This window comes from Cebus imitator, unplaced genomic scaffold (genome assembly GCF_001604975.1).
Source record: "Cebus imitator isolate Cc_AM_T3 unplaced genomic scaffold, Cebus_imitator-1.0 Scaffold375, whole genome shotgun sequence".
NCBI classification, from domain to species: Eukaryota; Metazoa; Chordata; class Mammalia; order Primates; family Cebidae; genus Cebus; species Cebus imitator.
Window position 1 is genome coordinate 924,189 of NW_016107690.1, and position 13,102 is coordinate 937,290.

Sequence of the window (13,102 nt, forward strand, 5' to 3'; positions counted from 1 at the left end):
TTTAAGACAGAGTTTCACTCTTATTGCCCAGGATACAGTGTGATGGCGCGATCTCAGCTCACCGCAACCTCCGCCTCCCAGGTTCAAGCAATTCTCCTGCCTCCGCCTCCCAAGTAGCTGGGATTACATGCATGCACCACCACGCCCGGCTAATTTTGTATTTTTAGTAGAGACAGGGTTTCTCTGTGTTGGGCAGGCTGGTCTCAACCAGTAGAGGCGGGTGTGTATTTCGGCCTCCCGAAGTGCTGGGATGACAGGCGTGAGCCACTGCGCCCAGCCACACTAGTTTCTTTAAAAAGCAATTGGTGGATTTGGACCTGTGTGTGGAGGGCCTGGAAGATGGGTGCATGATTTAGCTCCTAGCACTTTCCAGCACAATCTGGCTCATTTGCTTAAAAAAAAAAAAAAAAAAAAGCACTCTCTCTACAGTTAATTCAGTCTTCGGCATCTCCGTAACTGTCCCAGATACAAGAGCACAACAGTGTTGACTGCCACCTAGAACACTGATGCCCACAATTTGGAAGCAGCCATGTCCACCTGTGGGGGACCGGTTTAGTAATCTTGGCACCGGCCAGAATACTGTGCAACTGAATACAACCAGCAGCTCCCAACTGGTGATGTCCCCAAGAGACAAGTTGGGGGGGGCAAGAAGTTGTAGACCAGGGTCTCCCCCTTGGCACTGTGGACATTTGGGCTGGATCGCGCTCTCTGGGTTGGGGCTGTCCTGGGCACTGCAGGGTGCTGAGCAGCGTCCCTGGCCTGCACCCTCTCCATGCCAGGAGCACCCCCCAGTCGTGACAACCACAAATGTCCTTAGACGTGGCTAAGTGTCCCCTAGGGCAGAATCACCCCCGGTTGAGACCCCACTCACTGCTGTAGACCCAGTAAGGAAACTCCAGATCTCATTTCGGGTTTTAAAGGCTACACATGTATTTATAAAAATATACACAGTATCCACGGTCAGGTGTGGTGGCTCATGCCTGTAATCCCAGCATTTTGGGAGGCCAAGGCAGGTGGATCACTTGAGGTCAGGGGTTTGAAACTAGCCTGGTCCACATGGTGAAACCCTGTCTCTACGAAAAACACAAAAACTATCCTGGCATCATGGTGGGTGCCTGTAGTCTTAGCTACTCAGGAGGCTGAGACTGGAGAATCACTTGAACCCGGGGGGCGGAGGTTGCAGTGAGCCAGGATCCAGCCTGGGCGACAGAGCCAGACTCTCTCTTTTCCCCCCAACTCTCAATATATACATATATATATATATATATATATATATATATATATATATATATATCTTCTTCATGGAAATAGATATTTCCACAAGTACATCCGTTATGGAAATATACAAATACACACATGTATCCTGTATAAGAATGTGTATTTCTTGGCGGGGTACAGTGGCTCACACCTGTAATCTCTGCACTTTGGGAAGCTGAGGCCGGCAGATCACTTGAGTTAGGGAGTTCGAGACCAGCCTGACTAACAAGGAGAAACTCCGTCTCTACTAAAAAAAAAAAAAAAAGAAAGAAAGAAAAAAAAAAATTAGCCGGGCATGGTGGTGCATGCCTGTAATCCCAGCTACTCGGGAGGCTGAGGCAGGAGAATCGCTTGAACCCAGGAGGCGGAGGTTGCGGTGAGCCGAGATGGCACCATTGCACTGCAGCCTGGGTAACAAGAGCAAAACTCCGTCTCAAAAAAAACAATGTGTGAGAAAATATCAAATATTTGTTAACAATTTAAAAAAAAAGTGTGTATTTCACTCCCGCAAATGTTTCAACTATAGATGGTAACACTGCCCAGTGCAGTTCCACCCAGGAATGGGGGTGAGGAGAAAGGTTGCATTTTCTTCCTCTGGATACATCTGCATCTTTTTCATATGATCACTAACGGCTTCAGTAATTAAAAGCAAACTTTTAAAAAGTTGAATGCAATTCACAGAGCAGCTGAGGCAGGGTAGATAGAAACCCCCCGGCCCTCAGGTTAAGGCCACAGCCACCACACCCAGAGAATAAAGGACACAATCTTGCAGGCAAATGATTACGCAGCAGTGCAGTCAGAACTCAGCATCCTCCCCTCCACCCTGCCCCTGCCCGCGCCTGCCCAGCCAGGGGCTCACAACGCCAGCTCCCCATGAACCCTGCAAGGCTCCCATGTGGTCCCATTTTACAGATGAGAAACTGAGGCTGTAGGAAGAGCTGTGAAGGTCAAGTGAGGCCAAGTTAATAGGCCATTGAGGCTGGTACAGATAAAAGACAAACACACCAGACAGAGACACATATAGCACACACTACAACCCACAGACACACACACATCATGCTGACTCAAACAGCTGCAGACACAGACCCCACACCACACACCCAGCTACACACAGACACACACACACACGCACAGACTCGCACCAAAACAGACGCTTTACATCACAGCCTTCCCCACACCTGACCTCAAAGACCTCCTCAAAGAGGGGCGAGCAGAGACACACATAAGCACACAGACCCACACATGGCACACACACAGTCACAAACACAACACCCTCCCAACTCCCCACAGGATGCTTCTTTACAAGCAGGCTGCCCCCACACAGGTGCAGACACAACCACAAACATGTGGACACTCGTCCGAAATCACACACACTCCACACGGAACCACACACTCTTCACACACACACACACACACACACACACACACACACACGTGGAACCCTCATGGTATTCCCACGCAGGCACATGCGGAGTCACATACGAACCATCACAAGGACACAAAACACGCCATCTCCCTGCTCCTCCCGCACCAGCTCGGCGGGGCCTGGGTTCTTGGCCTTGCAGAAACGCGGTGCGGATAGGGAACGAGAAGAGGGTGTCTCCCCCGCTCAAGTGCGGTGTTGTGTCCGTGTGTGCCTGTGCACTCCTGTCTGTGTGGCATCTGTCTCTACACAGGCCTGTGTGTCCATGTGAGCCTGTGTGTGGTTGTGTGTGCAGAGTCATGCAGACCCAGGCACCCTGAGAGTGTCGTGGGTGTGTGCGTGCGTAATTCTGACTGCATGCACGTGTCCGGCTGTGTACAGACCGAAAATAGGGACTGAGGGGCATGGTGTTTGTTGAAGGCCAGGGCGCCCCACCGTCCGGGAGAGCAGAGGGAGAGCGTGGTGAGTCTGAGGCTGGGAGTGGGTGTGGGGGATGGGGACAACCCGAGCGTGACCTTGAGTGTTGTGGGGGGAGGTCTCTGTGTCAGTGAGCCGGGTTTTCCCTCCTTCTTGAAATCCCAAATAGCCCCCCATAATGGAATGTCAGGAAGAAAGCCAGAGAGCCCAGCCTGGCCTTGGGATTTTATATTTAGAAAATCATATCAAACGCACTGAGGGTGGGGTGGGGGTGGGGAGCGGCGGGGATTCCCCTGGAGGTGAGAAAACAACTCTCTGTGCCCGTGGCCTCTGGTCTACTGGGGGCAAGTGCTGGAGGCGGGACTGCGCGCCCCTGGGCTCTCCCCAGCACGAAATAAGAGGGGTCTCCTTAGCCTTCCCCCGGGCCCGTCGCAGTCCCTGCACTTCCACGGCCGCGCAGGGAGGGGGGAACCCCCGCCAACCCGCCCCACTCGGGGCAGGTCCCCGCGCAAGCGCAAGCGCAACCCCTGGTGAGCGATGTCTGCGCGGCGAGTGATCGCGTCCCGGCGCCACCTCGCGCCCGAATCTCCAGCCAGGACCCCCTCGGGCCACGCGGATGGGGGACCTGAAGGCTGGGGGAAGTGGATGGGAAGGAGGGGGAGGTAAAGGGACAGAGGTTTTAAAAGGTGTTGGGAGCGCTCTCCCCGCTCTCCCCCGCCGACCAGGCAGCCCCCAGCTACAGGAGAAAAAGGAACTCGGGGAGGCCAGGCTGGGAGTGGACGGCAGACCCCTCCCCAGGTCGGTCAGGGCCAGTCCCTCGCAGACAGCGAGCAGCCCCCAACTCTCCCCTGGGACACTCGACAGTTCCCCGCTCGCGGACGACCCCCCACACAGCGCCACACACCCACAAGGGGACACCCCACGGTCACCCAGGGACACGCGGCCCCGCGGACACGCAGCGCAGCCACAGTTTCACAACACCGCCCAGCAGGGACGCGCGGCACAGTCGCAGAGTTATTCAGAGACACAGGAGTGTCCCGCAGCCGCACAACGCGGACCGCGCTCACAACACAACACACGGCAGCACGTGGATGTGCAGACACACGCGGACACAGAAAGCGGAGGAGCCGGCGCGCCAGGACCCGCGGCCCCACGGCAGGTACGCGACCACCCCGCCGCGCGCACCCTGCACGCTCCCCCAGACGCCAGCGCCGGCCCGTTCCGGAGCGCAGGGGCCCCCATGCGTCCCTTGAGGTGCGCACGACCCTGACGCCAGCCGACCGGACACCGGAACCCCAAGTGCAGCCACCGCCGCCGCTCCCGGGCCTGGGGCGCGCCTGACCGAGACCTGGGGATCCCTCCCAGCTGGGGAGCCCGCAGCGCGTGCGGTTTAAGGGCCGGGGTCTGCGGAGGTACCGGGCGGGGGCGGTGCGAGGGCAGGCTGGGCGGCTGCTCCTGCGCGGCGCCGAGCGAGGCCGCCCGCCCGGCTCCAAGTTCAAGGCGCCCGGCGGCGGCCGCGGCTCGCTCTCCGCCCCTCTCCGCAGCGGCCATTTTCCGCTAGCTGGCGCGCCGTGCTCGCCCGGGCCGGAGCACCCCGCGGGGGCCGCCGTAACCCCCGCCCCGCGCCGCCCTGCAGTGCGCCCCCTCCCTGGCCCGGGTCCCCCACGGGCTGCGCACACGGGGGTCGTGCGCCCAGGGCCGCGCCCTCCCGACTGGGGTCTGGCCGGGGAGGGGGCGGGGGCCCGGGCTGGGGTGGGGGGGGCCTTCTCCGGGGAGCCCCGCCCTCCCCGCCAACTCCGAGGTGCCCGCGAAGGGCCCCCCACTTGGGGTCTCCCGCTGCGCCCCGCGCGCCAGCTCCGCCCCCAGCCGGGGTGGGGGGGGATCGTGGGTAGGGGTCCCGCGGCGACTGGAGGTGGGGGTCCGCGCCTCGAGCCCCTCCTCCGGGCGGCCCCCGCCCCCTGCCCCCCCAGACCTTGCAACTTTCGCCCGGAGCCCACGCACCACCCCAAAAAGTCCCCGGGCGAAAACGAAAGTGGGTGCGGCGACGTACCATGGCGCTGGGCGAGGAGGAGGCGAGGCCGGCGCCGGAGCGAGCGCGCTCGGTCCCCGGCGAGGGGGGGCCGCAGGCGGGAGGAGGCGGCGAGGGAGGGCGCGCGGGGGAGGGAGCGAGCGCGCCAGGGAGGGGGCGCGCCGCGCCCGCCCCCCCGGCCCGCAGGACCCTCCCCTCGGCCCGCCCTCCCCCCGGTCCCGCGCGCCGCCCGCGCCTCAGGCTGCTCCGCGCCGCGGTTCCGGCTGCGGCTGCTCCGACTGCGGCTCCATCCCCGGCCCGGCCCGGGCGAGGGGAGGCCCGGGGAGCGGCAGCAGCGGTGGCGGCTGCAGGTCGCGGGGCCCCAGCCGGGCTGGCTGCGGAGCGAGCGGATCCACCTTCTCCGCGGCGCGCGCGCACACACACGCGCACTCACACACACGCGCGCAGGCGACTCAGGGACACCGGCGGGCCGGGCCTCCTCGACTCCGCCACGGACACACACACGCCGCACACGGACCCGCGCAGAGAGCCCCACGCGCGGCGCCTGCAGCGTGGGACGGACACACGGCCCGTGGGTGTCCGCTGGGCACACGGGGACCCACGCTCGAAGCCGGTGGGGCGTCTGGGACACACGCCTTCTGCAGGAGGCCAACACAGACGCACACTCACAGCCTGTGGGGCTGGCACCCCGAGATTGCACAGCCCCATAAAGACACTCAGACCTCAGGGGGACCCACGCGCCAACCCCGGGACCCCTCCCCCAGCCGCCCTGGCTGGTGACTGCAGGTGTCCGAGGACACGCGGCTACACACACGCACGGCAGGGAGACGGGACGGACAGGGACACAGACAGAGACTCCGACACCGACACCGAGGGCGACCGACCTGGGGGCGGGGGTCCCTTGAGGGTCCCGCAGGGGCTCCAGGTGGGGGTGGCAGGGGAGCGCACGCAGCAGCCCCAGTAGGAGGTGGGGGGCAGAGGGCACCCCCTCCCCCGGTCAGGATTAATGGTGAGGCCTCCGCAGCGGGGGAGGGGCCGGGCCTCGGTGGGTCAGCGCCCCCGCCCCTGCCGCGCGAGCCGCTGCGGGTTGGGACCGGCTGCCGCAGCGCCCCCCCAAGCGCTCTCCCGCAGTCCCCCTCCTCTGACAGCCGCAGAGTAGGCGCCGCCCCCTCCCCCCCACAGGCTCTGCGTCTGGCGCAGCTGGGGGAGGTTGCAGGGGGTGGGGGGGGAGTGTTGCCCGGGCTCAATGGGTGAAGGGGGTTCTGCTATGGTCCTTCTGTATTTCCCCAGTTACCCCCCACCACCAGTGGGGCTCCCAGATCTCAGGGACCCCCTTTAGGGAAAGAGGGCGCCAGGGTGAGGGTGGAGGCAGGCGGCACTCGTGGAGGAGAATCAGGCCCCGGAGCGCCCCTCCGGAGCGGTGGCTGAGTCTGGGGGTTCTAGAAGTTGAGTCTGGCACTCTGGGAGCTGAGCAGTTCTAGCGACGGTGATGCCAGCAGCTTTGCCCACATGGTAGGCGCTCAGTGTGTCTGGGTGAAGGATGTCTCAGCCAGCCGCAGGGCATTTACCCTGTGCCCTCATCTTCAGACGCCGAGGCTTGCCCATTTCATTTCTGCAGTCTTCGCCCCACAGTTCAGAAGGAACAAATGAGGCCCAGAGGGGGGTCAACCTGGGGTCAACCAGCAGGGACCCTAAGCCTTTCTCCAGGAGTGTGGCAGGCACCGTGGTTCTGCAGGCTCCCACCGTTCCCGCAAACCTCAGGCAGGACTGGCAAGGGAAGGGTTAGTGGCTTAGAGAGCCCCCTCCTCCCTCCTCCCCTCCCATCTCTAATCGGCCTCGCTAATCCTCAGCTTGAATCCTCAACCCCTCCCCTGCCTCGGGGAATTAGGTACCTGGGGGTGAGGAGGAGAGGCGAGGACTGGGTTGATAACAGCCAGGAAGTGATGAACGGCATAGAGACGCGGAGCGCTGATGTATGCTCATTTCACCTGTCATTTCCCCGACGAAGCCACCCCTGCGCCTGCCCGGCATTTCGTGGAGTGCTTGACAGGAACCTACTCACTTACCCCTCACCACAGCCCTTTGAAGTGGGTACTATTACCATCAACCCCATTTCACAGGTGAGGAAACTGAGTCTCAGAGAGGTTTAGACACCTGCTGGAGGTCACCCAGCTGGTGATCGTGGGGAGCATCTAATTTCAGCGTCTTTGGTGATCCCAGTAGGCTTAGAATTTCCTAGACCATCAAGTCCTGACTCCTTTTTACTTCACACTTCTTCCCTCAATCTGTCTATTTCCTCTCACATTTTACGATAAGCAGAGAGAAGAAACAACGCTTTGCTGGAAATTCCCCGAGGCTAAATGTCCAAGTGCCCTGCGTGCAAATTCTGCTTTCTGCGTAACTATAGGATCCAACACAGCTAAGTCTCTGCCCCCCTACGTGAAGGGACCCGTTTTTCCCTAGGTGTCAACTTGATATTCTACTCTAGAACATTCCCCAGGGACAGCCTGACTAGCAAACATTTAAAAGGTTCAGCCTTACAGAGACCAAAAGACAGGTGGGAAAACAATGAGAATGTACCATGTTTTAGCACTCCTCAAAGTCACCGAAGATTTTCAAATGGATAAAACCCGGTGCTGGTGAGAATGTGGTGAAACAGGCATGTTCATCACTGCGTGAATGGGTGTACAAATTGGAAGATCAGTTTGGCTTATGTGGCACAGGCCTAAGACAGGCTCAGACTTCATGGTCTAAATTTTGGGAGCCTATTCTAAACGTGAGAAAACACATGTACGGGTGGGGCTCAGTGGCTTACATGTAATCCAGTGCTTTGGAAGTCAGAGGTGGGAGGGTCACTTGGGGCCAGTAGTTCAAGGCCAGCCTGGGCAACATAGTCAGATCTTATCTCTACAAAAAGAATTTAAATTTGCGGGGCGTGGTGGCACACACCTGTAGTCCCAGTTACTTGGGAGGAGGCTGATGTGGGTGGATCGCTTGAGCCAGGAGATTGAGGTGGCAGTGAGCTGTGATCACGCCACTGCACTCCAGCCTGGGCAGCAGTGTGAGATCTTGTCTCCAAAAAACAGAGGCCGGGTGCGGTGGCTCACGCCTGTAATCCCAGGACTTTGAGAGGCCGAGGGGGTGGATCACTTGAGGTCAGGAGTTCAAGACCAGGCTGGCCAACATGATGAAACCCCATCACTAAGAAAAATACAAAAATTAGCTGGGCATAGTGATGAGTGCCTGTAATCCCAGCTACTCGGGAGGCTGAGGCAGGAGAATCGCTTGAACCCAGGAGGCGGAGGTTGCCGTGAGCCAAGATCACACCACTACACTCCAGCCTGGGCGACAGAGTAAGACTCCGTCTCAAAATAAAGAAATAAAATAAAATAGATAAAAATCCCAACAAACCCCGAAACAAAAAAACAAACAAAAAAGTATACATGCCTCTAAAAACGTTTGTTGCCGTATACTCATGAAAATTGGTATAAATATCTTTTTTGTCATTGTCATTCCACAGACCCTTTTAGACATTTGAGTACCGTAGATGTCCTGTATATTTGCTTGTATACTACACGTAGATCTGGGTTTTGTACATTAAGAGAGTAAGTGAGCAGAGATCGCGCCACTGCACTCCAGCCTGGGCGGCAGAGCGAGACTCTGTCTCAAAGAAAAAAAAAAAAGACCTAGAGCATGGCTTAGGCCTGTAGTCCCAGCTACTCAGGAGGCTGAGGAAGGAGGATCACTAGAGCCGAGGAATTCCAAGCTGTAGTGTGCGGTGCTCATGCCCGTGAATGCTGCTACACTCTACCCTGGGCAACACATTGAGACCCCATCTCTAAAACAAAATAATGTTTAGAAATCTCATATATGTATTATATATGATATATAGATATGTAATAATAATTATTATGGTTACTTTTTGAGATAGGGTCTCCCTCTGTCTCCCAGGCTGGTGCGCGGTAGTGGCGTGATCACAGCTCACTGCAGCCTTGACCTCCCAGGCTAAAGCGATCCTCCCACTTCAGATTCCTGAGTTGCTGCGACCACAGGTGTGTCATCACTCCTGGCCAATATTTTTAAAAAATGATTTGTAGACCGGGCGAGGTGGCTCACGCCTGTCATCTCAGTACTTTGGGAGGCTGAGGCGGGCGGATCACTTGCGGTCAGGAGTTTGAGACCATCCTGGCCAACGTGGTGAAACCCCGTCTCTACTAAAAATACAAAAAATAGCCGGGGGCGGTGGCGCGCGCCTGTAATCCCAGCTACTCGGGAGGCTGAGGCAGGAGAATCGCTTGAATCTGGGAGGCGGAGGTTGCAGTGAGCCAAGATCACGCCGCTGCACTCCAGCCCGGACAATAGAGCAAGACTCCATCTCAGTAAATAAACAGATAAACAAATAAAATAAAACAAAGTAATATTTGCTTCTTCTTGGTCAAAGGCTGGGGAGTGGGCTGGGTCCCCTACCAAGTACATTTCTGTAAAATTCATGGTCATTTTCTTTCTTCCTTCCTTCCTTCGTTTTGTTTCCTTTCTCTCCTTTTTCTGCTGCATCTCACTGTGTCGCCCAGGCTGGAGCTCAGTGGCATGACCATGGCTCACTGCAGCCTCCATCTCCTGCGCTCAAGCGATCCTCCCACCTCAGCCTCCTGAGCAGCTGGGACTACAGACGTGTACCATCATGCACAGCTAATATTTGTATTTTTGGTAGAGATGGGGTTTCACTATGTTGCCCAGGCTGGTTTAAAACTCCTGAGCCCAAGTAACCCACCTGTCCTGGCCTCCCAAAGTGCTGGGATGACAGGCATGAACCGCCGCGCCCACTCCCCTTTGACAGGGTGACCTGGCTTCTGGGTCTGCACTGCAGGGAAGGAGAAGGACGTCTCAGGGCACCACTGGGAGCCACCCAGCCTGAGTTCAAATCCTGTGACCCTGGGCAAGTCACCTCAACCTACAGAGCCTCTGTTTTCTCATCTGCAAAATGGGGAGATGATGGGAGTTGGAGCGAGCATGAAATAAGTTGATATTTGCCAAGTGCCCAGAGATAGGACTTAAAACACAGTGAACGACGTAGAAGTGATTGTCACATAAAAACAAAATCTAGCTTAAAATGTGAGACTGGGCCGGGCGCAGTGGCTCACACCTGTAATTCTAGCGCTTTGGGAGACCGAGGCGGGTGGATCACAAGGCCAGGAGTTTGAGGCCAGCCTGGCCAATATGGTGAAACCCCGTCTCTACTAAAAATACAAAAACTAGGCTGGGCGCGGTGGCTCACGCCTGTAATCCCAGTACTTTGGGAGGCCGAGGTGGGTGGATCACAAGGTCAAGAGATCGAGACCATCCTGGTCAACATGGTGAAACCCCGTCTCTACTAAAAATACAAAAAATCGGCTGGGCATGGTGGCGCATGCCTGTAATCCCAGCTACTCAGGAGGCTGAGGCAGGAGAACTGCCTGAACCCAGGACGTGGAGGTTGCGGTGAGCCGAGATTGCGCCATTGCACTCCAGCCTGGATAACAAGAGTGAAACTCCGGCTCAAAAAAAAAAAAAAAAAAAAAAAACAAAAATTAGCCGGGCGTGGTGACACACACCTGTAGTCCCAGCTACTCGGGAGGCTGAGGCAGGGAATTGCTTGAACCCGGGAGGTGGAGGTTGCAGTGACTCTAGCTCACACCACTGCACTCCAGCCTGGGTGACAGAGCGAGACTCCATCTCAAAAAACAACAGCAAGAATGAATGGGAGGCTGTCTGTCCCTGCAGCTCTGTCTCAGCAACTGGGAAAACCACTTATGTGCCCAAGAGTAGGGGACCGCGGAGGACATTTCGCAAGATGACACAATGAAGCTTCCAAAAATTGTCAGTGGTCTGGGAGATATGATGATGATGGGATGTTTATAACGGACAAAATAGGATATAATTTTTGTATGAACCATATTTTTTTAACCTTTGTACATTTCTTTTCCTTTTTTTTTTCTGAGATGGAGTCTCGCTCTGTTGCCCAGCTTGGAGAGCAGTGGTGTGATCTTGGCTCACCGCAACCTCCGCCTCCCAGGTTTGTTTTTTTTTAATGTATCTTATTAGAGATGGGGATTCACTGTGTTAGCCAGGACGGTCTCAATCTCCTGACCTCCTGATCCACTCACCTTGGCCTCCCAAAGTGCTGGGATTATAGGCGTGAGCCACTACACCCATCCATCTTTTTTTTGAGACGGGATCTCGCTCCGTCGCTCAGGCTGGAGTGCAGTGGTGCAATCACAGCTCAATGCAGCCTTGACCTCCTTGGCTCAAGGGATCCTCCTGCCTCGGCCTCCCGAGTAGCTGGGGCTACAGGAGTGCACCACCACACCTGGCTAATTAAAAAAAAAAACCACAAAACAATTGTAGAGGTGGGATTTTGTTCTGTTACCCAGGATGACCTTGAACTCCTGGGTTCAGTCTTCTCGTCTCAACCTCCCGAAGTGTTGGGATTACAGGCATGAGCCACCTCGCCCAGCCTGAAACACATGTTTTTGCTTTTTGATACGGAGTTCCGCTCTGTGGCCCAGGCTGGAGTGCAGTGGCATGATCTCAGCTCGTTGCAACCTCCGTCTCCCAGGTTCCAGCGATTCTCCTGTGTCAGCCTCCTGAGTAGCTGGGTACAGGCGCCCGCCACCAAGCCTTGCTCATTTTTATGTTTTCAGTTGAGATTAAAATGGGTTTCACCATGTTGGCCAGGCTGGTCTCAAACTCCTGACCTCAGGTGATCCACCCTCCTCAGCCTCCCAAAGTGCTGGGATTACAGGCGTGGACCACCACACCCGGCCTGTAACACATTATGAATAATACCAAGCACGTTTTATGCCCATCAGTTGTTCAAAGTGCTCATGATACATTAACTCAGGGGTTGGCAAACCTTTTCTGTAAAGAGCCAGAGGCTGAATATTTTCATCTTTGCAGGACATATAATCTCCGGTCGCACCTGCTCAGCTGTGCCTTAGTGCACAAAACCTACCATAGACGGCATGGTCATGAATGACCGTGGCTGTGTGCCAATAAAACTTTATTTACACACACTGAAATGTGAATTACATGTACTTTTCACGTGTCACAAAGTATCCTTTCTAGTTATTTCAACCACTAAACAATGTGGGGTTTAGGGTGACTCATGGTTGTAATTCCAGCACTTTGGGAGGTCAGAGCAGGAGGATCACTAGAGCCCAGGAGTTTGAGGTCAGCCTTGGCCACCTAGTGAGATACCATCTTTACAAAAAATTTAATTAGCTGTGTATGTGGAGCATACCTGTAGTCCCAGCTACGCAGAAGAGTGAGGAGGGAGGATCACTTGAGCCTAGGGAGGTTGAGGCTGCAGTGAGCCGAGATGGTGCCACTGCACTCCACCCTGGGTGACAGGACAAGACCCCATCACTAAAAAATAGTAAAAACTTCGGGAAGTCAAGGAGGGCGGTTCACTTGAGGTCAGGAGTTCAAGACCATCCTGGCCAACATGGCAAAACCCTGTCTCTACCAAAACATATTTATTTCTTTATTTTTTTGAGATGGAGTCTTACTCTGTTGCCCAGCCTGGAGTGCAATAGTGTGATCTTGGATCACTGCAACCTCTGCCTCTCGGGTTTAAGCAATTCTCTTGCCTCAGCCTCCCGAGTAGCCAAGACTACAGGTGCGTGCCACCACACCTGGGTAATTTTCGTATTTTTAGTAGAGACAGTTTTTCACCATGTTGGCCAGGCTGGTCTCAAACTCCTGGCCTCAAGTGGTCTGGCCTCCCAAAGCACTGGGATTACGGGCATGAGCCACTGCGCCCAGCCTGTACCAAAAAATAAGAATAAAAATTAGCCGGGCATGGTGACGCAAGCCTGTAGATCCAGCTACTCAGAAAGCTGAGGCTGGAGAATCGCTTGAACCCGGGAGGCAGAGGTTGCAGTGAGCTGAGATTGCACCACTGCACTCCAACCTGGGAGACAGAGCGAGACTCCATC

The 13,102-nt window shown here is 56.2% G+C and overlaps 1 protein-coding gene across 3 annotated transcripts in view; it reads right to left on the reverse strand.

The window, feature by feature from the left end:
• NFIC (nuclear factor I C) overlaps positions 1 to 5,262 on the reverse strand; it is a 101,253-nt gene extending 95,991 nt beyond the window's left edge. For all 3 annotated transcript variants that reach the window (XM_017507437.2, XM_017507435.2, XM_017507433.2), the window contains exon 1: positions 5,148 to 5,262. In XM_017507437.2, the coding sequence (XP_017362926.1) occupies positions 5,148 to 5,150 (3 nt within the window). In that variant the 5' untranslated portion in view covers positions 5,151 to 5,262. The remainder of the gene's footprint in view (positions 1 to 5,147) is intronic.
• Positions 5,263 to 13,102: the final 7,840 nt, after the last annotated feature.